Consider the following 27,293-nt stretch of genomic DNA (forward strand, 5'->3'; position numbering starts at 1 on the left):
TGACAGGTTCAGTCGCGCGTCTTCCCCGCCTCCCAACCTTTTTTTTCGAGCCGATTGGCTGGGCTCCCGCCACTCACCAACGAGGAAGCCTATCGGAATGGGAAACGCTGATTGGGGGGCGGGAGGCGGATGGGAAACGTCTGTTGAAGACGAGAGCCTTGTTTGTTTCCTCCCCCCTCCTCTTCCCCCTCCCGCTATGCCCGACCGAGCAGCGCGGATTGGCTGAGAGGCGAAGCTCGGGGCGGGGCGAGGAGGCGGCGGGGCGGGGCGCGAGCCAGCCGGCGCTGTAACCGCCGCACAAACCGGCTTTGCGCTTTTCAAACGCCAACTGTGTGGCGAGCGAGCGAGCGCGAGCGCGGGGCCGGGCACGAGCGCGCTGGGGGGGCCGCTGGCACCGAGCGGCGGCAAGAAAAGAGCCGCGTCAGGGGAGGCTGGTCTGTCCCTTGAGGTGCTGCTGTCCTGCGTTGGAAACAGGGACGAAGCGGGCGTGTGTGTGTTTGAGGGGGGAGGAAATAAAAAGGAGCGTGAGACGGCGGCGGGCGAGACAGGCAGAGAAGGCGAACCGTCTGGGCTCGGGAAACGAAGCCCTGAGGAAGGAAAAAGGGTGAGTGTGCCCTGAGAATATTTATTATTATTGTTATTCTTATTAATAGTGTTATAGGCCGGGGAGGGTTCTCCCCCCCCCCCCGCCGCCTCACCTCACCTCACGGAAAAGAGGGGGGCGGCATTGCTGCTGAGGGAAAAGCAGGGCCGACAATGAGGAGGGAAAGCGCCCCCTGGCGGCCTCGGCAGCAGCGCCCCCTCCCCAAAGTCTGCCCCCCGCCTCATCCCCATCGCCTGCCTGTGGGGATGGCGGCTCTGCTGAGGCTGGCGCTTCTTGTGGGTCACGCCGTCCCCGCCGGCGGCGACGGTGGGGCGCCTGGATGAGCTTCCCTCTCGCCGCCGCCGCCGCCGCCACCCGGTCGCTTCTGCTTCTCTCGCTCGCCTCATGCCATCCTTTCCCCAGCTTTCTCTTGAGGGAGTGTGTGTGCAGATTTGTGTGTGCTTGTATATTATATATATGTATGTGTGTGTGAGTGTATGTGTATATATGTGTGTGCATATATTTGTTTATTGGGGTTTTTGTTCGTGTGTGTTTATATAAATGTGTGTGTGTGTGCAGTGGTGCCAACTTAAAATATTTATTCAATCAATCAATCAATCAATCACAAGAAGTAGCACACGCATGCTATTCTAATGGCAGTGCCCATCAACCTTGGTGGCTCCCAGCCCCCCTTAAATATTTTATTCTAGGCGACCTTGGCCCCTAGGAGTTGGTCCTCTGTGTGTGTGTGTGTGTGTGTGTGTGTGCGCATGTATTTGTTTATTGGGGTTTTTGTGTGTGTGTGTTTATATAAATGTGTGCTTTTGCATATATTTATATGTGCATTGGGGTGTTGTTTGGTTTGTGTTTATAGAAATGTGTGTTTGTGCTGTGGTGCCAACTTGAATAAAATATTGGGGGGGGGGCAGGTAAGCCCTGCCCCACATAATCAATCACAAGAAGTGGCACACACGCTATTCAAACGACAATGCCCATCAACCTTGGTGGCTCCCGGCCCCGCTCAGATATTTTATTGTAGGAGACCCAAGAGACCTTGGGCCCTAGGAGTTGTGTGTGTGTGTGTGTGTGTGTGTGTATGTATTTATATGTGTTTGTGTGTGTGCATGGAGAGAGATCACACACACATTACCGGCAAACTGCAGCTCAAGATTGCGAGAGAGGCTCAAGGACGTCTCACTCTTAGATACACCTGTGGTGCTTTTCGGGCAGCTTAATAAAAAGGAAAGGGTGACTGGTGGTTTAAAAGCTGAGCCTTGAACATGGGGAAATGCAGATTGTGCAAATGGATTCCCTTATTATTATTAATAATAATGATGATGATGATGATGATGGCAATTTGGCTGTCACAATCATAAGTTTGTGTCAGACATTTGGGAGCAGGAATTTTTGGAGTAGTGTGTGTAGTGTGTCCAGGGAAAAAAGGGTTGATAAAGTTGTGGATTGTGTGTGCGCAGCCATTTCAGCTTATACAGCTAGTATTTTGTTTGATGATGGGGCTCTAAGGTGGTGGCTGGCATCCTTGCCTGACCCCTTGCAGCTCTATATCTTCAGGCTGCCATCTTTCAGATCTTTTTTCATACTTCCCTCTCACCCCTTACACGGATGCCTTTTGCTTTTTTATATTTTTGGAGCGTCCAGTTGTTTAAGGTGCATGGTCAGTGCTGTGAACTACTTCTTCACACAGTCCATTTTCACTTATGGAATTCTATTTTCAGATGTGGAGTGGGCATAATAATAGCTTAGGGCAAATTCATGTAGTTTGGGAGATGACTAAGTAACTGTGGAAGAACGTGCACATATGGTGTAGGAGCAGCAGCTCACTGAGTGTGTGCAGATTTGTTGAACCGGAAACCTTCTGCAATGTGCAATTTCTGTTATCTCCTAAAATGTATATAAGGTGTACTTAGAGGGACAACCCCCCCATCCTGTAAACAATGTGTAATAAGCAGAATATTGCTGAAAACACTTAAGATTAAACCCTAAAAACAATATTATAAAAGAAACCTTATATGAAAAAGAAAATCTATTAACAATTGCAGCACCTAATCAGAGTAATCACTGAGGTTCATACCCTTGCAGGGGGTCCACTTCAGCTATTAGTGCCTCCTGACTCTTTAGCTCTTTGTTGTCACTCACTGCCTGTTCACCTGTCCTCTCTGAACATGCAAGCAGTGACTAGAGCAAGGTGATGGAGCAGCATCTTTCACTTCCTTGGTCATCTCCCATTTAGTAGTTGTATAGATTGAGTGCAGAGGGAAAGGGTAAGTAATTGGAGCGTGAGGTGAAAGTTGGCCCACTGAAATCATCTTGCCCAAGGGCAGGGGTCAGCAAGCTTTTTCAGCAGGGGGCCCGGTCCACTGTCCCTCAGACCTTGTGGGAGGCTGGACTATATTTTTGGAAAAAATATGAACAAATTCCTATGCCCCACAAATAACCCAGAGATGCATTTTAAATAAAAGGACACATTCTACTAATGTAAAAACACGCTGATTCCCGGATTGTCCGCGGGCTGGATTTAGAAGACGATTGGGCGGATCCAGCCCCCGGGCCTTAGTTTGCCTACCCATGCCCAAGGGTCTCTCAGAACCAGGAGCTGGCACAGGTGTAGGTGCCTGATTACAAAGAGCATTGTCATTGTGATGGTTTTTTGAACTGGTTATTTCTAGTTACTTATGGTAATTTTAAAAATAGATTTGTAATGTACACTTAATTTAGCTTTTGTCCCCAAACCATTTAAGTACCCTGCAATACAACACTGCACAATAGTAATAGTAGTAATTATTAATAGCAAGTTTACTCTGGAGTAAATCCCAAGTTCAATAGTTTTAGGATTGCAGCATTAACTTGAAAGCCCCTAGAGGACAAAATTATTAACATTAAAAAATAACAACCCATCCAACTGCTGTAAGCCTTGCAGACAAACTCCCAGCTCAGCTCGTAACCATTAACCAGACAGGGCAAAAATTAGATATAATATGAGCATCTTCCAACTTTTCCAAACAGCATATCATTCCTTTCCTTTGGGGCTATAGCTATAAAGACCTAGCACTTAGCATCCAAGGTTCTAATCTCCCTTAATGGTGGAATATGAAGCAGAGCCATAGTTGATTAATATGAGAGGCTTTCTAAAGCTTGTGGGTTCCAGTCTGTGAAAATTTAAATGATTCCAATTAGCAAGGATTGGAAATACCTGTATCACACATTATGACCTTCTATAAAGGAAATTGCTTGATTTCTGTGGCATGGTTCCGGCCGTAGTGTTTGAAAGTTTGTAAATTGTTTCAGATTGTGACCAGTTGCTATTTATGGGACTTTCTGCACAGAAGTCTTTGTGTATTAAATTTGTGCTCAAATAAGTAACAGAATTTAAGGGAAGGACTTTTGTGTTTGGTACAGTGGGTTCCATTATATCATTGAAGTGTTATAAAAATGCATCTCCAGTTCCCATGCATTCTATGAGTTAGGGTGTTTCAGTGGACATAATGTTAGACACGAGGCTTGTAGCCTGACATGAGACTTGTATGCTTACTGGAAGTCCTGAGTTCAGCAGGGCTTCCAAGTAACTGTGTGTATAGTATGACAACCATGAATTCCAAATTCCTCTTCAGCAAATGATTTGATGGCATACACAGTACATTTGTCTTTAAAAAAATCACTTGCTCTTAAGCTATGTGTGAAAAATATTTTAATTGCTGTTGAATCTTTTAAACCAGCTGTTTGATTACATTGTGTCCTCAGTATGGTTCATATTTTTTAAAATAGGCTTGCATCCCATGCCTAACTTTTTTGTTCCCCTGAAAATGCTTTAGCTAAAAACTTCATTACTAATTGTAATGGGTTGCAACTTGAATGACTGCAGTTCACGTAAAAGCACATATACCTAAGAATTTCAGGCAGGTCAATGAAATGAGATTGATATGAATCTATCGAGCTATGAGTCAAAACATAGCTTTTTTTCTAATAAAGTAAAGACATCAGTGTAAGACTTCTGCTTTTCTCCGGAACAGTTTGTGGTAAATATGTGGTAATGGTGACGTTGTGTCCTAGTTACTGATAACTTCTTTGAAAAAGAAAAAAGTAGTCTTATACAGAGTTTGACCAACATTTGCTTCAACTTCTGTATGACGGGTGTTTCTAAAGCTATGTGAAGCTGTTACTTAGATAGTGTATGAGTATGAGACTACAGTTAGTTCAGGGTCTGAATGTGATACACACCTGAAAAGTTAATTTAAAAGATGGGGCACTTAAACCAAAATTGCAGTGATCTGCTCTAAATAGTTGAGAGATTCTTTTGGAACTCTTCCCAATCTGCTAGGATTGCCATCCTAAATAATGCTCCAGTTTACAGATACCAGGAACCACACTGTTCTCTCTTACCTGTAGATCATTTATGAATGCATGAAATAGCACCCCTGGTTATTGCCTATAATCTCCTAAATAGATAGTGATCAATTGTAAGATCTTGTCTTATCCCATGACTCACACATTATTGACAAGAAAAGGTAGGTCTTTCAGACCTGGAAAAGAGATAGAAACTGTGCCACTAAGAAAAAGAAACCTATGCCAACGCTAAGGCTGAGGTTCAAAGAAGAATCAGAGAAGTAAAGGACACCTGTTGGATTAAAAAAAAAAAAGCTCAAGAGATCCAGCACTTAGCCAACACTCATGATGCACAGAGTTTATTTAAAGCCAGAAAGACCATCTATGGGTCAATAAATGATGGCATATGCCCCCTACGCTCAACAGACTGTACCATACTTCTAAAAGATAAAGAAACTGGGATTGCACTGGAAAGAACATTACTAGCATCTCCTTAACTGCAAGTCCCCTGTAGCTGCTGAGGTCCTCTCACAAATTCTGCAAAAACAAATTAGAGATGAGCTTGCAGTATCTCCAAATCTGGGAGAGTTGTGTACAGCTGTCAACCAAATGAAAAACAACGAAGCCGGCGGACCTGATGGGATATCTGCCGAAATCATCAAAGTGGGTGGATTTGAACTTACATAACAATTTCACAAGCTCATTGAAAAAATATGGGAGAGAGAGGAAATCCTAACAGACTTTAGGGATGCCAAAATTATCAACCTTTTTAAAAATGGTGATCAAGCGGATTGTGGAAACTATAGAGGCATCTCTTTATTAGCTACGGCCTGCGAGTGCTCCAATTGGAGAACAACCTTAACCAAAGGTGTCATGGACTTTGAAGATGCTTGAACTCAGGACAAAAGGGAGAAATGTACTAAGAGGAAGGCACGTTTGGCAAACCCTCATATGATCAACTCCTGCCCGGAAACCTATGTCCCCACTGTGGAAGGACGTGCGGATCCAGAATTGGCCTCCACAGTCACTTACGGACTCACTGTTAAAACCGTGTTTATGGAAGACAATCTTACTTGGCTACGAGTGATTGCCAAAGAAGATCCCATTACTAGTACAATTCCTTAGAAGTGTTTTAATGAGGAGCTTCTTGAAAAAGCAACCACCCAGTTAGTGGTCTACCTGGTGTTGTAAAAGCCATGATAGCTCTTCCTTGGCAAGGAAGACAATTCTAGTCTTAATAAGGTTTTCCACTGATTTACCTAAGACAACTAACTTAAGGCTAACCAATCTCTAATTAAGTGCAATATTTAATTAGGAGAAAAAGAATAAAGCAATCTTAGTGGGGTTTCAATTCAAGCAAATTAATAGATTTATTTGGAAATATTTTTATTGGAAATGGGAGGCACTGAAGTGAATGTACTGAAAATGGTTAACATTGATTTTAACGTGAATCATAGAAACAGCTATTCATTAGATATCTATATATTTCTGACGTGTATTCTTCTGCAAAATTAATTACAACTTTTCAGTTGCCCAGTTACTATTGTAACCCATTTATCATATTATTCGTTTTAGGAAACAATATAGCATTAAAATTATACTTCCGTTTCCCCTTCATTTTGTTCTATATTGCTGTGCCTTCACCACATCCTGGATCATCTGCTTTGTTTTTAAGCCGTTGGTGTTGGATACATCATGTAGTGTGTTTTAGTGGAAATATTAATAATTTTAGCACTTGAATGTCATACTGTTTACATGTTGCATGATAGGATCTAAAAATATTTGAATTCTGTGTAATAAATATGTAACCACACACACAGAGAGAAAGAAAGAAAGGGTAAGATCGAACCTAGCACAATTCTTTCACTTGCTTTACTTTCCCCTCTTAGTTCCTGTGTACCCCAAATCTGAGATACACTCTGGAGCAGAGCTGGGGGGGGGAGCGTGGAATAGGTAAGAGAGGAAAGAAGTTCCATTGCCCAGTTTTCTGTTGTACAAGCAGGTGGACATCATTGCATGTTTCCCCAAAGGTAGCCAACTAAATCAGAGTAGACCCATTGAAACCAGTGGAATTCAATTAGTAATGTCCTTTGATTTCAGTGAGTGTACTCTGAGCATGACAAAATTGGATACAACCATAAAGGTTTATTTTTGGACATCAAAACTGCTAAAAGTTTTTTTAGCAAGCCAAGAGAATGAGAACTGGTAGTTTACTTGGACTGTGTGACACTTACATTTAAATAAATGTTGTTTTGACAGGTGGAAATCAGTAACGAGTGTTGGAGAAACCTCATGCATTAACTATGTCCAGGAGGAAGTCGGAGAGCAAAAGTCCTCCAGGCTTGTTGTCTACATCTCTTCAGACACAAATAAAAATAGATAATTTTTACAGTTTCTATGAAGTTGAATCCAAAGAGTTGGGAAGGTAAGAAACTATTATGTTTTTTTGGATTTTACTTTGTGTCCGAGACTGATCTGCGATAATACAAATAAAAACTTTAATAATTTGATTCATTAATCTAAGTTTTTTAGTATAAGGTATAGGGCAACTTCTGAAGTCTAGTTTTCTCTCCTATCTTGCCCTAATCCAGAGCACACCACTGCTGTTCTGGCTTCCAACCAGCACATTCACTTTCTATTACCTCCTGTACCTGAAACTGAAGTATCAGTGACCCATTCTTTTGTAAAGCTCTACATCTGTTTTGCTAATAGCCTGCACGCAGGGGCCTGGTGGAAGAGCAGTTCATGGAATGCTTCAGTATGAAGCAAGGGATGTGAATGTTATAGCCAGTATCAGGATTACACCTAAGAAACCTGTCTCCTGATATGGAGCCACATGGCCACAAATCTTGCTCTGGTGGACAGTGATGACCATAAATATGTTTCTGCGGACCACTTGTCTCTGGTTGCATAACGTGAGAGACTCATAAGATATCCATGAATTGCAGAGAATTTGAAGTTGGGGAAAAAACACTTCATTCTGTGTGGGAAAAGTCAGAACCTTTCAGGTTCTTCGTCGTGTGTAAAAAATGGGGAGGGATCAGCCCCTCATTTTGTGTTTGGTGTTGCCAACTTTTGGAAGCAGCAGGTGAGATGATAACAACTTCCAAGTGTCCCCAAAGCCATCATGAAGTAAGAAATTAGCCACTCCTGACTTCTAGGACTTCTTTGTTTGTTAAAGGGTGGCTGTTGGGGAAGGGAGTAGGGCAACTGATAACTATCAGTATTGGTGGGCTACTGTCCTAGACTTTAAAACTACTAGTACTACTTGATTTTTCTTTCTGTAAGGATGCCCAAATCAGTTTAAAACTGGAACTAAAAAAAAAAGTAACACAAGTGCAATTATTCTCCCACATTACAGGATTTTCTGTCCTTCATTATTGCCAGGCAAAGTGGGAAAGAAAGAGGTTGGAGAAAATGAAATTAGTATTGCAGGAATACAGTGTTAGAAATTAGCTAGGCGCCAGGCACATTTTGCGACTGATGCGGGCCCAGTTGAGACCACGTGGAGAACTCTGGATGCCAGATTGGCAACTGGGGAAAGCAAAATGTCACTTAGAGAAGGAACGGAAATATTTTCTTTGAAGCTTGAATTTGTTTTATTCTGGATTGTTTGATTTGACGTTTTAATGTGTAGTAAACTGCTTTGAGTTTTGTTCTTTAAAATATAAAGTGCTATAGAAATGAAATGAAATCATCATCCCATTGAAAGAAATGGCGCCTAGACATTCCATTGTGGCAACCACAACCTAGGTTAAAGGTGTGATTTGGCGATTAAATTTTATATCTGAATTTCTAACACTGCAAATAATTCTACAGATTCTTCTACACAAAAATATTGTGTGCATAAGATTCTCTTTGCTTATTGGGAGAGTAATTCTCTTTGTGAGAAATAACTTGGCAGCTTTGAAGTAAATGTCATCTAAAATAGATGGCAGCCATTGCAGAGGCTCTAGAATTGTGTGTGCTAAAGTTCTTAAAACTCTTAATTCACCTTCCTATTTCAAGACATACTCCAAATGTATTCTTTTTGTCTTTGCTGACCAGTTAATGCACATTAGTAGCTTGTTTGAGCTTTATACTTGTGAACTAACAACGACTCCTTTACCTAATTTGTGAATCTATGACATTATTGAAACACAGTGTGTTCTTTCCCTGTAGCATTTTTAATATGAAAGGTAGATGGAGCAAAATTAGAGAGTCCAATCCAGTGCTTAGTGAGGCAGACTTTAATTTCAAGAAGTAAAATTTTGAAAATTGGAGTACTTGAGCTTAATTAAGAGTTTGTGTGGAGAAAATCTAAGTAGTTGTGGCAGTTAATCTAACACTGAGTGGCTAAGTTGATGTCACTGAATGCTCATGAATGTTCCAGTTGTTCATGGAACAAAGTTATCAATATGTTTGCAGTTCAACTTTTGTGCAGACACAGAAGGTTGTTGATCTGGCTGACTTTGAAACATCATTCAGGCACTAGATATGGGGTAGTTCTCTGAGGCAAGATGAAAACTGGCAATAGGTTTTAGGCAATAGGAAATTTTAATGAGCCTGGTCAAGCAGAGTGGCAATAAGGATGAGGAAATATGGATGGGATGAATTTCACAGTTTTAATTGAGTCACTAATTCATTGTCTTTGAATATAATGTTCTCTTCATTGGAATTTTTTCTGTTCTTGAATTTTTATTGGTGTATTATTGGGTTGGATTTGAAGCTTTGTGACTAGAACTATTTCCCTGCATCTCTTGAAAGTTCTTCTCTATTCACACAAGGTTCCATTGTCTGATCTTTGATTATGCCATCTGTGCCATTGCCAATACTGCTGAGAAGGGTCTTTGACCCGCTGGAAAGGCTTTTAAGGGTGGAGAGTTGGGAGTAGGGGGCAGTTCTACTTTAGCAGCTTTTGGAGCCAATTCATTGTATGTCTTGTGCTCACATTTGGAACATATATTGTATAATTGCTTAGTGTTAATGATTTGACTTCGTTATTGAGCAAATAGTGGCTTCAATCTAAGAATGTAAGGCAGCAATTTCCACTCTGACCTGTGTTTTTGCAATCAACACTTTTTCTGTTCCACTGCAGTTCAGTCCTACCAAATACATTATTTGTTTCACTGTCCACTTTTTAACGTAAGTTAATGTAACTTACATAACTATGTAACGTATATTCATTTCAATGCAAAGGAAACATCAGAACAATGAAAAAACCCCTTGTAATTAATTACGTATCATTTGCGGACTTCAAGAAACAACAACAGTTTCAATGAATGCTAATCATATTTGCTTGACTGATTTCCATTCCTGACTACAGATGAATATGCGAACTGCAATAATTTTTGCCTTCTTTTCCTTTATTGTCAGATTTCTCCAACTTCCCTCTTGTCTGTGGCCTCCATCCACTCATTTTTTTTGCCAGTGTGCATGTGCCTCAGAAACGTTTCTGGTAAAACTGGAGGAAAAAAAAAAAATCCAGAAACCCCTCATCACTGTTAGTGAGCCAAACTAAAATTTGGTAATCTTCCTCCATAGTCCTTCCATTTCTTGATTTTCCTCTACTGCAGTTTCATGTGTAAGATGTCCACACATCATGTAGGTATGCTCTCAGCTGTGCCACTCAGATGTATCCATCTTCCATATGCATGTAGCTGGAAGCTCAAATTGATTGGTTTTAAAACAAGTTTGTGTTTCTGTTATGTATAGTCTTTGTCATGCCTAAAGAGTGGAGAAATAGGATACAGATGAGGGCAAGGCTTTGGTGGATGGGCATTAGATTAAAGGGTGACAGGCCACAAAGAGAGGATACACGAGGCAGAAAAGTGATTAGCTCATACCTTTTGAACAGTTATGAAAAGAGTTGAAAGCTTTGAGTCTCCAGATACCAAGATCAGTCTTTTGGTCAAATGTGTGGCAGTTCTCTAAAAAGCACCTGAAGAAAGATAAACATTTTGTTGTTCTCATGAAACTGAAGTAATTCCTCCTTTTGTAGAATGCTAGTCAGCTTCCTCATAGTAAGTTTGCATCATGCTGGGTGAGGCAATAATAATTGCTTGATGTATATTCAGGCTTTATTGTGTTACAGAGTTTGGCTGACTCACTTTCAGCAATGCAGTTTCATTTGACAAAACACCTTGAAATTACAGGTGAAATTTCTAATACTGTATATGTTTCTTGCGGGTCAGTTTTTAATGTTTGCATTTCATTGGAGAATTCAAATACTAATTTAGGAATGAGGCACCCTGTTGTCTTGTATTTCATTATTAATTACTAGATAAATTATTTCCTTAACTGCTTTATACTGGGGGTCCTATGGGAATTGCTCAATTTCTTTTTTTAAAGGAAGCAAAACAGCTTTCTGCCAGGTTCTAAGAGTTGCACATCATTTTAAGTGTGGGCAGATGCGTGTTAACTAATCTCTAAAGATCTTAGATGAATCTTTCTTTCTGTACTTTGAAGAGCCTTGAAAGAAGTTATGATTCACTCCTTCGTCCCCCCCCCCCATGATAGTAACATATTTTAGACTCTTAAATATTTTGTTTCTAGTAGCTGCAGAATTTCCAAATGAAAATGCACACTTAAAGCTGCCTACCTCTGAGTCTTTTTAAAAAAGTAGCTGCTTGATATTCATCCCCATATTTACAGTTAGTGAAAGCTTGTAGTGTTCTTAGTCACTGGCCTCCAAATCTGGACATTTTCCTGAAGTTGCTTACAAGCCCTTGATTTAAAAAGTTGTTAATAAGAAAGGGCTCAGAACAGGGACATTTTCAAAGTATATTTTTATGTGATGTCATAAAAAATGATTGAAACAAAATTAAATTAAAAAATTAAAAAATTCATTCCAGTAGCACCTTAGAGACCAATAACTAACATAGTTGGTCTCTAAAGTGATACTGGAAGTATTTATTTATTTTATTTATTTATTTTGTTTCGACTACGGCAGACCAACATGGCTATCTACCTGTAAATAAAAAAATGATGTTCACGTGCCTGGAATAATGGTTGAAGAGAAGTTCTGAAAATTTTACTTTAGAATAAAAAGCATTTTAGGCATATCCAGTACAGTGGTACCTCAGGTTACATACGCTTCAGGTTACGTACGCTTCAGGTTACAGACTCCGCTAACCCAGAAATAGTACCTCGGGTTAAGAACTTTGCTTCAGGATGAGAACAGAAATCGTGCTCCGACGGCACGGCAGCAGCAGGAGGCCCCATTAGCTAAAGTGGTGCTTGAGGTTAAGAACAGTTTCAGGTTAAGTACGGACCTCCGGAACGAATTAAGTACTTAACCCGAGGTACCACTGTACACATGTTTTACTTCTGTAACTTCAAGCACTTTAAAGACCTGATTCTGTTCTTCGTTTTATATTAAACTTTTCACTTATTGTATTTCTGGGCACTCATGTAAACATTAACACTAAAATCATAATCCTGGTTTTCAGGCATTCCTAACTTGGCCAAGGGAACACATTTTTCTTTACTTCCTAAAAGGTCAGCTTCATTTTTAAGCAGTATGTGGTTTTCTTCTAAAAACACAATCTTACCAACATACATTTTTGGTTCTAAAGTTAAACAGTTGGTAAGAGATGAGATTTACATGACTTGTTTCTTGCTAGCAATTGAGAATGGGCTTTTGCGTGGAGGCCTTAGGCTGTACTTTGTTTTACCATGAACACATTGTTTTAATTTGACTAGCTCTTTAATTTCCCTGTGCCTCAGTTTATCTGTCCAGTTATTCCTGATGTTAAATGTTCTCATTCACACACAACTCTTTCAAAACCTTTACACTGGCTATGAGTGCCCAGCAGCAGACATTTTAGATCTTCTCCACCTTCAAAATGTGAACTGTGTTTTTTCTCTGCACTTTTTAAGAACACTTTTTAAAAAGTGATGCAGTCTACCTTATACCAAGTCACAAGTCACAACACCCCTTTGAAAGCCAGGAATGTAGTAACCTCTCTCAAATTCAAAGTACTTGATTTGGCCCAAACTCAGCTAAACAGCATAGCCGGTGTGTTGTCGCAGTACTGTGGCACCTTAAGGTTAAAGCTTTACACTTTGTTAAGAGGAGACATTATCCCCGCAAATTGAAAATCTGAGCATATGTTTAAGCAAAATGTGTTTTAAAACATCCTTTTAAAAACCTGAAACCAGTTTCTGAAGGAGTTCTTGCCAAAAAAAACCCCCCAAACAACCTCTTAAACTCTTCTAAGAAGAAGCATTTCAGAGATCTTTAAAAAACAGAACCATGTTCTTACCTGCACTGTGTATTAAATACACTTGCCAGCACTGTGGTGAAGTGAAGCTTTTTAAAATGCATTTGCAACACTTTAAATGGCCTTTTATCCTAGGATCTTAAATACAGAAGTATCTTTTATGTGCAGGTAACTTACAACTTTTGCACATTTAACTTGGGCGTATTCAACTTTATATTCTTTGCAAAAAAAATACTAAAAATTTAAGTGAAGGTGGAAAGGGGGAAGGTATCAGGGGGGAAATGTGTCTTGATTATGCACAATTTTGGTTTATGTGTTAACCCTGAAATATAACCCCTCATAAGATGAGAGTCACCTGTACCTGGTAAATTGCATTTGCAGAGTATTTTCAATCTTTAAAATGGCAGTTGTAAGCATCTTAATACATTTTAGTGCAAGTTTTGTCTTAAGTTCTTAACTAAGAATATTTGATTAAAAAACCCTGTGTAATGTAGTAATCTCCTAATTGGTATTGGGTATCCAAGTATATTTATCTTGGAGGTTGAATGCTGCAAACTTGCATGTAGTAAGGCTGCTTAAATTCCATTTACATCAGGCAACCTGACTTCATACAGATTTGTGGCCTTAAAACGAGTTAGCCCTTCCTCACACTCAAAATAGTGAAACCCAAATTTTGCGTATAGACTGATATGTACAAGAGGAACTTTTCTTACATAATAATGGTCTGCTGCTGGGATTCAAGTTTGCAAAGGTTTGGAGTGAAGCAGGATAAAGGAAATGCAGTGTTGCATGAGAAATCAGGGTACAGATAATTGTAGCTATGGTAGAGGTAAGGTCAGGAGATGCTCCAGCCACTGAAGCCTTATCTCTGGATTGCAGAAAACTTTGCCCAGAGCTCTATTTTTGCTTTTCAAGTCTTCAGTAGGTCTAGATAATGATAAGACTGCAAAAACCATAACTGCAAAAAATACACACATTCTTGTTTGCAGTAAGCTAAAGTTGTGATGTTGACATTACTTTTAAAATATTTCCATATTCTTGTGTCTCTTCGGCAGCTCTGATACTTCACAAATACTTTTGTCCTTTTACAGAGGAAAATTTGCTGTGGTGAGAAAATGTATTGCAAAATCTACAGGCCAGGAATATGCAGCAAAGTTTCTGAAGAAGAGAAGAAGAGGCCAAGACTGCAAAGCAGAGATCCTACATGAAATTGCTGTTCTAGAATTAACAAAGCTGAGTCCCCGTGTGGTAAATCTCCATGAAGTCTATGAAACAACAAATGAAATCATTCTGGTATTGGAATAGTAAGTATGCTTTGTGCCAGTATGTTTGATTATAGATCTATTGATTTTGTCATTGTTTGCATAAGTTCACCAAACATAACCAGAAAGGTAATATTAGAGAATACGTACAGTGTACTTTCTGTTGTGTTTGGCTCTTCTAGGTTTTGGATCTTAATCCTTTGTTAAAATGAATCAGTGGCACTATTATCATTGACCTTCTATATTATGTTTTCTGTTGTAGGCATGGCAGATCTCTGGGTTCTTTCCAACTGAGGCATACTCAGAGTGGACTCATTGTAATTGGTGCACTTAAGTTAGTCACAACTATGAAGAAAATGCAGTATTAAAAATAAAAACAATATAAGAAACCACAAAAGGGGCGGGGGGGGTGTAAAAATATTCATGTTTATTGTAACATTGGATTTGTATTGTTAAAATATTCTTTTAAAAACTGGTGTGTGTGTGTGTGTGTGTGTGTGTGTGTTTTATAACTGACTTAGACCCACTGAAATCAGTTTAGCTGTCCTCATTTCCACTTTGTTGGATACAACCAACTGTCTTTTTAAGCTTTCAGGGGAAACTTAAATAAAATAGAACTTAATCTGTAGTGCATGCATGGTCCTTCCGTAGGTTGATTCTTAGCACTGTACCTTGTAGAATGGCTAAGGATAGAATAGCTGCCTGTTCCCTAGGTGATTCTTGAGTTCCCCATTTATGTCAGATGGTTCTTATTGATATATTTACATTTGAATTGTATATCACACAACCAATTAAGAAATATCCCAAGAATTTTTTCCTGAGCTATTTTCTCATTCTCCCATGTACTTCAACTGCTGTAAGAAGATAGTGCAAGACTGTTTAACAGTGATCAGACTTGTTTTGTTTGATTAAATACATTATTCCAATGATCAAAACTCCCTTTGTTCTAGGAACATTTTGCGACAGGGAATTTCATTAGCTCAAGCAGTTTCTGAATTCTGGGCACAGTACTACGCCTAAGATTTCAGATTGAAACTGCAGAGTGGAAGGAGAGGAGGACCTTTTTCTGCCTCCTGACCTCCTTAAGAATATTAGGGGGGTGGGCAGGGGAAGGACTAGACCATGTGAAAATGAACATAATATTTTTGCTGCAGTTCATTCATTTTCAGCTTTGTATTGTAATAAAAAATTGTGCCTAGACATCCCGTTGTTGCACCCATAACCTTGGTTTAAGGTGCCATTTAGCTCCTAGCTTTCACATCTCAGTTTCTAACACAGCATTCTTCTACACAAACAAATAATTCAGTTTTCTCCTCCCCCTCCCTGCAATTGTCCTAAATCACACACACCAGTATCTATTTGCAAGGGATATTGATGCACCATCCATTTCTTTATACCTGAGATGACTATACACAACTATTTATACCAGTAGTGATATAAATTATTTGGGATAGTCATTACTTGTTTTGCTTACCAAAGCTGCTGCTCCTATCTCCACTTGTTAGTACCTACGTCCACAACTGTATTCCAAATGCTGTCTCGGGCCTATAAAGAGCCCTGCATTATTATTTATAGTTAGGGCTCAGAATAACAAGATACGACATGGGTATTGTAGTACACTTTTTGGTATAAACAAGCTCTTTCTTAATTAAATGTTCATGTAGGATTGATTGCATTATCAGACTGGATACAATGTATCTGTGGTTATTTTTTTGGCACTGCCCTTCCTTTATGAGACATTAATGTATCATGTAGTCTATTAAACAGTCTTTATATAAACTTACTGATTAGTTAACTCAATTTTTATTTCTTCATTGTTCAATCAAGCTTTTTATATTAATAATCTTAATGTGCAGATTTCAGCAGAATACATTTGAGCTTTAGATTAATTTAAAATAATGGAACGTTATGAAATATCAGCTTCAACAAGTTTCAAAATGAGAGTCAGTTGCAAGTTGCTGTCCTCAGTGATCCAAAGAACCAGGGTTTTTTTTTATTATCAAGGTATCTGTCATCTTTGCACTTCTTATTAATGTCAGCTTGACCAGTTCTCTGACAATGTTGCATTCTTGTTATTCAACTGTTCAGCGTTGGCACTTCTCAACATTCCCACTTAAGTGTAATTTCCATTTTTGCAGCACTTAATAAGTACAGCATTAACTCTGTGTCAGATTTGTTTGAGATAAATCTGTTGTAACTATAGTTTCATGGTAGCTAAAACTTTTAGTGTCTTGTCCTTGTGTGCTGTTGCTATTTTTTAAACCAAACATTAATTTAAAAAAATCATAACCTTTGTTAAATATAATAGATGCTTTGGTGTAAATGCTGGGATTATATCTAATTTGCCAGTGAGGCTATAGAAGATTTATTGTGAGAGGGTCTTCAACTGAAAAAGGACACCATCTGAAAGAGATGACAGCTTAGATATCGAGAGTGCTAGGTAGTGTCAGTGGACATTTGTTGAGTTGCTTTCTGCCACAGAGGAAGGCAACATTCCTGAATCACTGTTGCTAGATAGGCCAGTGGCTGCGGAATATGGATGCATGTTCATAAGGACCAACAGCAACTTCAGAATATGCAGCTTAACTTCTTTGAGTTACATAGAAACCTTGCTGTCCTAGTAGACCACTGTAAAACTTGTAGCTGTAGTCATCTGAAATGTCGTTATCCTAGATTACTATGTACAGGGCAACTTGATGAAGCTTTGAGGCATCCTTCCAAAGTCCATTGGGATAAGGAGTAACTCCGGTGCAGCAGAACTCTCCTCTTGATTTACCTTAGCACGTTTTCTTGCACAGAAGTTATAATCTGGTAATAGTTTCTTTTGATCAGGATGGGAAATAGATGTGGAAGAAGTATTTGGGCCGCTAATAGCTTGTGTTGCTGGTCTTTTTGAAAATAGGCCCATCAATCCAACAAAACAAGAAAAAGAAATCGTTCTTTTGGTGTAGAGGCTTCTGCAAGTATATTACTGTTTTAAAATGGAACAGCTTTGGAGTAGTGACATGGAGGGTAGTTTATGCCTGTATACAATGAGCGATGGTGTTGAAGAGACAGCCTTCAGCTGTTGGATTTGTATCCATGCAAGAACAGCCACATCATTGCTGTTCTTTGACCATGACGAGAGCTGTGTAAATGGAGGTGAACTGTTGTCTATCCTCTTATATGGATTGGTCAAGTAACAGTCACAGAAGAAAGCAAAATTATGCTTTGTCCTCAAGCTTGCTTGAAGTATAATTTGATACCAAATTTACAAGAGGAGGTTGCCAGTGTGGGTGAGCAGGCATGTGTGGAAAGGCATCCTCTCCAATGTTTGAGTGCATGTGATTACTTGCTCCAGCGCAGGGAGCTACAGTTGGATCAAGAAATTACAAAACAGTGTGTGTGTGTTCACACAAGGGGATCGTGGGTTGCAGTGGAAGACATGCCAGAGCAGCGGCTGTGTTTCGGGCATACATTTTGTTTTCATCTTGCTTTTGTTTTCATCTTGCTTCCAAAAGACTCTCTCTCTCTTTCTCTCTCTCTCTCTCTCTCTGTGTGTGTGTGTGTGTGTGTGTGTGTGAGAGAGAGAGAGAGAGAGAGAGAGAGAGAGAGAAATATAACTTAATATGATTGCTTCAGGGAAGGTATGTAACTGGAGTGCCAAAATCAAAATGCATTCCAGAAAAAAAAAGGCAAGAGCTACATTTTTAGCATTTCTTGAAAGGTTGTGGTGAACGAGTATTATATAGTAGTTGAAAACTACTTTTTTAGAAACTTAGGTGAAAAGTAGTCCAGGACAAAGTGTTTTGAGTCCCTCTTAAGGGGCTGTTCCTAGAAAGTTCACAGAAAACAAAGCTGTCTTAATGTTGAGCAACATAGAAGGTTTTCAGGATTGTTGATTGTTTTTCTAGTTGGTTTAAAAGACTTCTTGGATACTTTAGAAAAAAATATCCATTTCCTTTGCTGTCAGTAACATGCTGTGCTGAGATTTAAGTTTCCACTAAAACCTTTTTCTTTGTTTTCTGGTATCTGCTGGTGTTCTGGAAATAAATGCCATTTCACTGACCTCACAAATATGAAGCTTGCAAATGATTTTGCCTTCTACATCACATCCTCACTGCTTATTTTTTGACTATCCCTACAAAAGTTCATGTTGGAGCAAGAGAAAATCCCAAGCTTGAGCATTTTACTTTCCCCTCCATCTCTACAATTGTCATTTCAGTCCAATTAAATATGAATTTGTACCAAACTCTTTGAAACTATAAGGCAATAGAACTGGAGTTTACTTTCCAACTGAGACTGCCCTCTGTGATGAGGTCATTTAGAGAGTAAGATGTTAAAAATGAGTGTGTTTGTTTATATTTTTTTAGTGCTGCTGGAGGAGAAATCTTTAATTTATGTCTCCCTGACCTAGAAGAAGCAATAGATGAAACTGATATTGTTAGACTTATACGACAAATACTTGAGGGCATTTGCCATCTGCATCAGAACAACATTGTCCATCTTGATTTAAAGGTAACTATACATATGAGTGTTAAATAATGTATTTCTTTCTGCACTTTTATTGATGCTCTAGGATATAAATTCATAAATATATTGATCTGTATCTTGATAACTCCTTAACATTTCAAATTGGCCTTTTAGGCTTTTATAAAAATGCTTTGATTTGTTGGTAAGAAACTACTGGCCTCCTGAATTGGTGATATGCCAATTTCAGTAGGATTAGAGTAGTTTAAAACTATGAATTAATCTTAAACTAATATTCTTAATATGTGGTGAATTGTGCATGCACTGAACATTTGTTGTTTCTTTGTTGTAGCCCCAGAATATTTTATTGAGTAGTGTATGTCCCCTTGGCGATATAAAAATTGTTGATTTTGGCATGTCTCGGAAGATTGGCAATTGCATTGAACTACGGGAAATTGTTGGGACTCCCGAGTATCAAGGTATGTCACTGCGCACACATGCTCTTTGAATGCTTCTATGTATTTTCACATATGGTGAAACTACTCAACATTAGAGAGGTACCTGCAATTTTGATATTTTATCACCTGCTGAAAATGTTTTTAGAGAATTAATTTGATTCATGATTTTACAATGTTTTAATGATTTTATTGAACGCCAGCCTTTACATTTTTTTATGAGGTAGTGGTTTATGAATATCCTTACGAATAAAATAAAAATAAAATAAAACTGGTATTGGGTAATCAGCCCCTGACACAGGACTAGTAAAAATAATGGAGTCATTGTTGTTCTACATATAAGCCGTAGAGGAAATTTCCTCTTCAGTTTTCTCCCAGTCACTGGTTAGGAAACATGAATTGTCTCAAGTTGAAAAGTATAACTTTAAAGAAATAAATGTATACTGGTCTCCGAAATGTAAATGGGTTACTTTGAGATTAGTGTATGTACTTTGTAGCAACTTCAACAAAAGGATGGCTTGATTGTGCCGGTTCACTCCTGCATTCCTCTGCATCTAGAACTAAATACACCAGCAAGGACTGTGTGGACCATTCCGTAGATGTTGAAGAGGAAGCTCTCTCTTTTGTCAGTCATACAAACCTATAATTTTAAAATGATGCCCAAATTCAGATAATTGTCATGAGTATACTAGAACACAATTGCTGTACTTCATGGTACTCTTCCTTTCCCCTCTGTCCAGCACCAGAAGTCTTAAATTATGAACCTATTACTCCAGCAACAGATATATGGTAAGATCACTTCTTTTGAAGTTAAAACAACAGTAAAGACTATCTAGTTCTTATATATTAGCTACTATATCGTTTCAGTTTAAATTTCTGGAAACTGCTTTTCACATACAGTGGTACCTCGGGTTAAGTACGTAATTCGTTCCGGAGGTCCGTTCTTAACCTGAAACTGTTCTTAACCTGAAACTTCTTAACCTGAAGCTAATGGGGCCTCCTGCTGCAGCCGCGCTGCCAAAGCACGATTTCTGTTCTCTTCCTGAAGCAAAGTTCTTAACCTGAAGCACTATTTTTGGGTTAGCGGAGTCTGTAACCTGAAGCGTATGTAACCTGAAGCGTATGTAACCCGAGGTACCACTGTAATGCCTTTGTTGGCCATTCATTTGTTATTTGTGACTATAGGGAACAAGTTATAGTCATGGTGACCTAAAACGGGGGTTTCCATATGGTGCTCATGAGCCCCTTTCTCCCTGCCCTCTGCCTCTGCACAAACTTTGAAATATGCCTCCCATCCATCTGGTTGAACCCCCTTCCCGTCTTAATGCAAGCCAGGTAAGAGGAGGCAGCAGTCTATAGTGGATATACTTGTGGAGAACAGAAAGGTGAGAAGTGTGTGAAAAAGAAGCAGCATGTGGTGGTGGAGGAGCAAGGGCATTTGGCTTCTTTCTGAGACGATGGCCAAAGGATTGGGGTATTCCTGTCCAGCAGCCAGCACCTAGGAGCAGGGCTACCTGGCTCCCTCTACCACCCCTGATGCCCCTATAGGAAGGGGATGGAAATCTCTTCTGGAATTCTTTACCCAAAGCCCTATGGAAGGGGATTGAGCACCCAAAAAATTGAGGTACAGGCTTTCCCTTTCTCTCTTCCGCCCCAAGTATTTAATATTCTGTATGAAGGAATAAGCACCAGGTGAGGGCACATTTCTGATTCTACTGTATAGGCTCAATCCTCTTGGTAGATTCAACTTATCCTATAATCAGCTGCTTTTATACCACACCTTTTCATTCTGATGGTGGTTTGAGGATATGCCTTGTAAAATCCATGAAGATCTGTGACTTAGATCTATGGGTTTCTTTGTCCCAGGGTAGTCCTGGTAAGTGCTTGATTAACGTTTACCGTGTAAGGCATGGATCCTTATGATTTTTGCAAGTTATCCCCTCATGGTTCTAGTTACAGGTAGGCAGCTGTGTTGGTCTGCCACAGTCGAAACAAAATAAAAAAATTCCTTCCAGTAGCACCTTAGAGACCAACTAAGCTATTGGTATGAGCTTTTGTGTGCATGCACACTTCTTCAGATAGTACTCATGGTGGTACTGAAGAGTCCTGGATCTGCAATTTTTACAATTAAGGCTATGGAGACAGATGTGACTTGCAGTTTGACGGTGGCCTGGGGAAAACCTTGTATAAAAATCATGCAAAAATAAGAGGATGCGTTTTTAATTACACTTACATTCTATTTCTATGCCCTGTGGTGGCCATTTTGTCACTTGTTGCCACAGCACTTTTTCAGAATTCTACAACTAACAGCCCAAAAAGTAAATTGGTTGTTAGTTGAGGTGAATATGAAAAGGAGCAAGTGATTAATAGCAAACCTGGGATCAGACAAGGTTTCCTGTTACACCTTTATTTTCAGAATGTATAAGGCTTCAGTGGAAAGGCTCTTATAAGCTTTTATTGCTTATATATTGTTGACCTTAGATGACCAAGCACCATTTATGATTTGATGGACTACCAGCCTTGGCTTCATAAGCTAAGGAAGTAATTAGATTTTGTTTGTTTCTTTTTTAAACATATCCTGTGGTGGTGTTCGTCTTTGCTTTCACTGCTTTCCAGCATGTGCCAGAAATAGAATCTCTTTGCCAATGTTTGCTGTTTCTATTTCAGTTTCTGATTATCTCATTACCACTGTTACAGTTACGCAGACTTCTGAATTCTTAACCGTGCCCACTGGCTTCATTTTTTGTTAAACTGAAAATCTGTTGATCCATTAAATGTGCAGCCTGATCTAGAGTTTTGGATGTTCATATTGGAGCTCTAAGCAAATACAAGTGCCCAGTTCATTTGTATGGCATGCCCTAAACACTGTGCTGAAAGGCAAAGTCTTCTCACTGAGAGAGTATCATCCATTTGATATCTATCATAGTTCAAGAAGTGCAATGAAATGTTTATGAGCTTGTCTCCATTTGGGTCTCCTGAGAACTGGATTGTGGCATTAGCACAATGTACGCCTGCCAGGATTTGTAGAGTCCTTGTGGAGAGAATCTTCCTGCTTATATTTTGATAACAAGCAGGTTGCTTGCCAGTGTCCTGTTGTTAAATATTTTGATTGATATGTTGGTGACAAGTATAGTTGTAAAAATAGGCAAATACTTTGCCTTCTGCCCTTCTGTGTTGAAAATGGAACAGTTCAGTGTGTAAGAAGTACACTTGTTCTGTGTCATGAAACTAAGCTGATTATATGAATGCCTCTAGTTTACCTGTAATGACTTTCTACAAATTTTGATTTATAGATCTAGATAGAGATAGATAACTGAAAAGTTAAAAAGAAAAATCTGGCTTGGTATGTGTAATTACAAACAAACATTTCAATATTAAATACATAACTTCTCTAATTTCAGGAGTTTGGGTGTGATCTCTTATATGCTGCTTACACACGAATCTCCTTTTGTGGGAGCTGACAAACAAGAAACGTACCTCAATATTTCTCAAGTAAATGTGGATTATTCAGAAGAAACATTTGCTTCAATTTCACCATTGGCCAGAGACTTCATTCAAATGCTACTTGTTAAAAATCCTGAGTAAGTAGATGATTTGGAGCAGGGCAGAGGAAGAAAACTTAAGCGGAATCTCTGTCTTGCTGTAACATAAATATAGTGGCAAGGGGCTTAGTCATATGAAAAGGCTATTTTTTGCATGTCTGTGTATCACAAGCTTAATTTCAAATTAAAAACCATTTTATTTACTCAGAGTTCTCTTCCTCTTTTGTAAGAACTGCATTGTATAACCTGACACACTGCAGTGGCACAGAAATTATTATGGGTCGAGAATTGGGGTGAATCTTTGTGTATTTTCCATCAGAAATACTTCCCTATGTGCTTGGCTTTATAATGCCAAAGAGCAACTAGCAGTATTTGACTCTGGGTTGTATCCAGCTAAATTCTACTTGGAGCAGGCACATTAAAATTAATGGACCTAAGTTAGTTGTGTCCATTAATTCCAATGGGTCTGTTGTGAGCATGACTAACATTAGGGACAACCCTCTGTGTTTGTTAATACTTTCTATATAACCCTCTGAGATGGTGGACCAGGGCTTTCTCTAGTGCGGGATGCGGAACAGGATCTGTTCCTTGTGGGGCACTTTCAGAGGTGGCCAAGGCTTTCCACCTCTCCATCATGACCCAGCTTTGAAGGAAAGAATCAGGAGTGCACCATAAGTGTGCTCCCAGTTCTTTCATTTCTTCCTTTGCAGGCCAGCTTTAATTCCATTTATGCCAATCAAGTGATTTCTGACTGCAAAATCTAATTTTAACAGGGATCAGCTGCATCTGGGGGCTCCCAAATGGAACCAATCCCAGTGGGGTTTGCATTTGGCACTAAATTTTAAAAGTGACAAATGCGAGCATCTCTTTCTAGGGAACAATCGGGATGTCAGGTGTGGAGCAGGTGGACATGGCTTGTGGGCCAAATAACCCTGCTGAGCATAATTTGACCCACAGGCCGGTGGTTTCCCACTCCTGCTTTTAAGGTATGGAATTGAACAGCTGTAGCCATTTCAGCAAGCTGCAAAGCCTTTCACTCCATCTCCCCATGAAAATGTATTGTGCTTCTACAATTTCTCCAAGCAGTGAAGAGTTGTGTTAGTTGGCTGGCTCCCTTTTATGTTGCAGCCGTAATCCTTGTTAGTTTGTGTGTTTATGTGCACAGAATAGTATCAGTGGTATAAGAAAGGGAAGGCAGACTGAGGAAGGAAACCTTTTCATTTTGCCTTCCTTTGCCTTTTCTGTCCATTCTTGCCTGCACTGAACAGCCGCCTTCCCACTGCTTGAAATACATATTGATGGCAAATAGAGGAAGAGCAAGCTATAGGCACTTAAACCAAAAAGATTTTGTCTTTCCTTGTGATGAGAATTGGTGGGGTCAGTGAGAGGAGTTACAAGAGGGCAAGTTATGAAGTGTATGCTGTGTGGGGAAGATAAGCTTGCCCATCTCTTCCTCCCTGTGGATCTCTGCCAAATCTAATTGATTAGGGATATAGTTTTGTTTGAAGGCAGTAAGGCTATTCCAGCATCAGGTAGTATTTAACCCTTCTTTCACTGGCTAAGCTGTTGCTTTCAAATGACCTCCATGTCTTAAATGTATATCTTTTGATTTTTATTTTGAAGAGAGCGACCAACAGCAGAGGCCTGTCTGTCTCACTCCTGGCTTCAGCAAAGAGATTTCTTCCTGTTGTACAGCCCTGAAGAAAGCCCCAGTTCTTCTCCAACACATGATCATATGAATAAGGGCACAGAAGAAAGAAATACCAATAAGTGCATGTGTAATGGAATGTGCAGCGAGCGAGAGGATAAAGAGAATATTCCAGAAGACAGCAGTACAGTCTCCAAACGATTTCGCTTTGATGATTCTCTCCAGTACCCCCAAGAATTCACAACAGACTTTGTATGCTAACAGATGCACTCCTGAATGCTATTTTGAACTGAATTTAGGATTCTGATCTACTCCTGTGGCACATGCTTTCAGATTATGGCTTGTCCACTATTGCATTTTGGTTATCCAAGAAATGCACTTTCAGTTGATGTTGTGTTGGCCCTTCTTAGTGCTACCATTGCTGGCAATGGGTTTGACTCCTGGGAAACTGGAGTCCTGGCACCTGAAGTGGATTGTCTTTGGAGGCAGACAAGCAACTGAGTATTTTTTTTTTTGCACTTTTACATTTGAAGTCCAAATAATGGATTTTGGTGTGTTGATAAATAAAATAGGCAAACTGGGAAGAGGATTTTTTTAATGTTAGCCAACAGTTAGCCTTGTTAAACACACCATAACCATGTTCTAAGCCAAAGAGTGATGTAAAAATACATATGCAGTTGCATTGTTAATAAAGCTACATGAAGTTGACAAAGCAGAGAAATGGGCCCTTTTGTTCAAGTCCAGCAGAGCAGCCTCATGCTGTCATCTTTTTGTTGAACAGATTCAAATCAGTGACTTATTAGTATATAGCTGTACTACAATGAATCCTTTGAGCCTGTGTTTCCCACTTGAAATGTTGACTGGAGTTCAAGTGGCTTCCTGACTGGCAGCCCGGAGGCTCTTGCATGTTTGCTCAGAAGCGAGCCTCACTGGGTTCAGTGTAGAGAGGTTTGCAGCTTTAGACCATTTTCACATGAGGCACTTAAATAACCATTTGCATTCCACAATTCTGTTATGCAAATATAATACCCAGATTTTTTAAAATACTGATTTAATTTAAAAACCTTTTTGTGTATACAAATAACATGGGAAAGGGTCAAAGATGCATTTGTGTCATATGTGAAAATACCTTTAGCTGGTATTTTTTCCCCAGGGGCTACGCAAGGGTACACAGTACCGGCACCTCTTCTTTGTTGTTAAAAACTTCATGATGAGTACCGGCACCTATTTTTCTAGAAAAAAAGCACTGCCTTTACCTATCTACTCACAAACTTGTGTCAATGTGGTATACCTTTCTGGCAGGAAAATTTGCAATGCTATATACTACTTAAGGGCACACTAAATTTTGTGAGGTATTAAGTCTGAAGGCCAACAAGACTAAATTTTATTGAATGAGAACTTCCACAAAAGTGTGCAATGTTAGGTTTCGTCATAATTTATCTTTTATAGATGAAGTTGACTTCATCAAATTATTCTCCTAAATTACAACTTTCTTCTACCTTCCCATTCATCAGTTGAATCCATTGATTGTATCCAAGCAAATATATGATACCACTAATATGTGTGTGTAATGGTGTAATCTCTGCCTCTTTACTCAGAAGTAAGCCCCACTATGTTCAATGGTGCTTACTCTCAGGTAAGAGTACACAGGAATGAAGCCTAAAGCCATGTGTTGAATTTCACAAGCAGTGACATGAGGTTGGCACTGCAAGTAGTTCGACTGAGGTATACTTTATAATCAACGTACAGATTCAAGCCCACATTCAGAAACTCAGTACAGAATTTCAGTATTTGAAAGCCATATTTTCTTAAGACTATCAGTTAAAAATCCCTATGGGAAGGGTGGAATACAAAATTCAATTGCCTAATATGCGTTTTTAAAGTGTTGACTTTATTTTAAAATAGATTTTATTGGAATTTAGAAAAAGGTATACAGAAACTCAGATCTTTTTTGTCAAAAGTAAAATAATATAGATAAAAGCACAAACAGAAATGAAAAGAAAATAGATAAAAGTGGAGATAAAAATAATAATGGGAGAAAAAAGAAAATAAATAACTACCAATTCCTCATCTATCAGCAATTTGTAAACATTATTCAACTCATCCACTCCAGTATTACACCTAACAAAGCCACTTTCTATAAACCAACATTATCTTCAGTCTTCAAACCCAAATGCCATTCGTTCATTTTCTTTTTCACGCAAAAAGGCTATAAGGCGTTTCCAATGTTTAGTAAATGTTAAGTGTCTTTTCTCTGAACATGTCAGTTCCGCCATCTTGGCGACGTCCAATAGTTTTAACAACCATTCTATTGTTGGTAAATACGAGTCTTTCCATCTTTGTGCATATAAAAGTCTTGCTGCTATAGTCATGTATTGGAAGTTCCACAATCCGTTTCTCATTGTTTGTCCAAGCAGAAAGAGTTCTGGTTTCAGATGGAAGTTAACATTCAAGATCTCTGTATTGTATGAATTTGTGTCCAATATTTTTTAGCGTTTTGACATGTCCACCAAGCAAGATAGAATGTCCCTTGACACTTCCAGCAAGTATTTGGAATATTTTTATACATCCTAAATAACGTCTCAGGGGTTAAATGCCATGGTACATCATTTTATAAAAATCTTAACACAATGTGTATTTTAACCCTTTAATCCACGTATGTTCCCATTGTTCCATCTGTATATTATGCCCAGTCTTTTGCCCATTTAATCATACATTCTTTTACCATGTCAGATGGGCAGGGTACAAATAATAAAATTATTATTACTACTACTACTTGTTCTTGCATTTCAAATTTCAACAGTAATTT

The 27,293-nt window shown here is 39.1% G+C and overlaps 1 protein-coding gene across 1 annotated transcript; it reads left to right on the plus strand.

Annotated features, from left to right (window-relative positions):
- The first annotated feature begins 332 nt into the window (after window positions 1-332).
- Window positions 333-25,196, plus strand: STK17B (serine/threonine kinase 17b). Its single transcript, XM_080972373.1, has 8 exons — window positions 333-604; window positions 7,184-7,349; window positions 14,220-14,432; window positions 18,743-18,887; window positions 19,192-19,318; window positions 20,035-20,083; window positions 22,696-22,875; window positions 24,460-25,196. The coding sequence occupies exons 2-8, from the start codon at window positions 7,228-7,230 to the stop codon at window positions 24,743-24,745; spliced, it is 1,122 nt and encodes a 373-aa protein (XP_080828499.1). The 5' UTR covers window positions 333-604; window positions 7,184-7,227; the 3' UTR covers window positions 24,746-25,196.
- Window positions 25,197-27,293: the final 2,097 nt, after the last annotated feature.

The sequence above is a fragment of the Podarcis pityusensis genome (genome assembly GCF_964106645.2).
Source record: "Podarcis pityusensis genome assembly, chromosome: 1".
Lineage (NCBI taxonomy): Eukaryota > Metazoa > Chordata > Lepidosauria > Squamata > Lacertidae > Podarcis > Podarcis pityusensis.

Excerpts from the sequence above, each read along its gene's own strand:
- STK17B (XM_080972373.1), top strand. The coding sequence starts at position 7,228 with ATGTCCAGGAGGAAGTCGGAGAGCAAAAGTCCTCCAGGCTTGTTGTCT. Across the intron at positions 14,433-18,742 it reads ATCATTCTGGTATTGGAATA|TGCTGCTGGAGGAGAAATCT; the intron begins GTAAGTATGCTT and ends ATATTTTTTTAG. Across the intron at positions 18,888-19,191 it reads TTGTCCATCTTGATTTAAAG|CCCCAGAATATTTTATTGAG; the intron begins GTAACTATACAT and ends TCTTTGTTGTAG.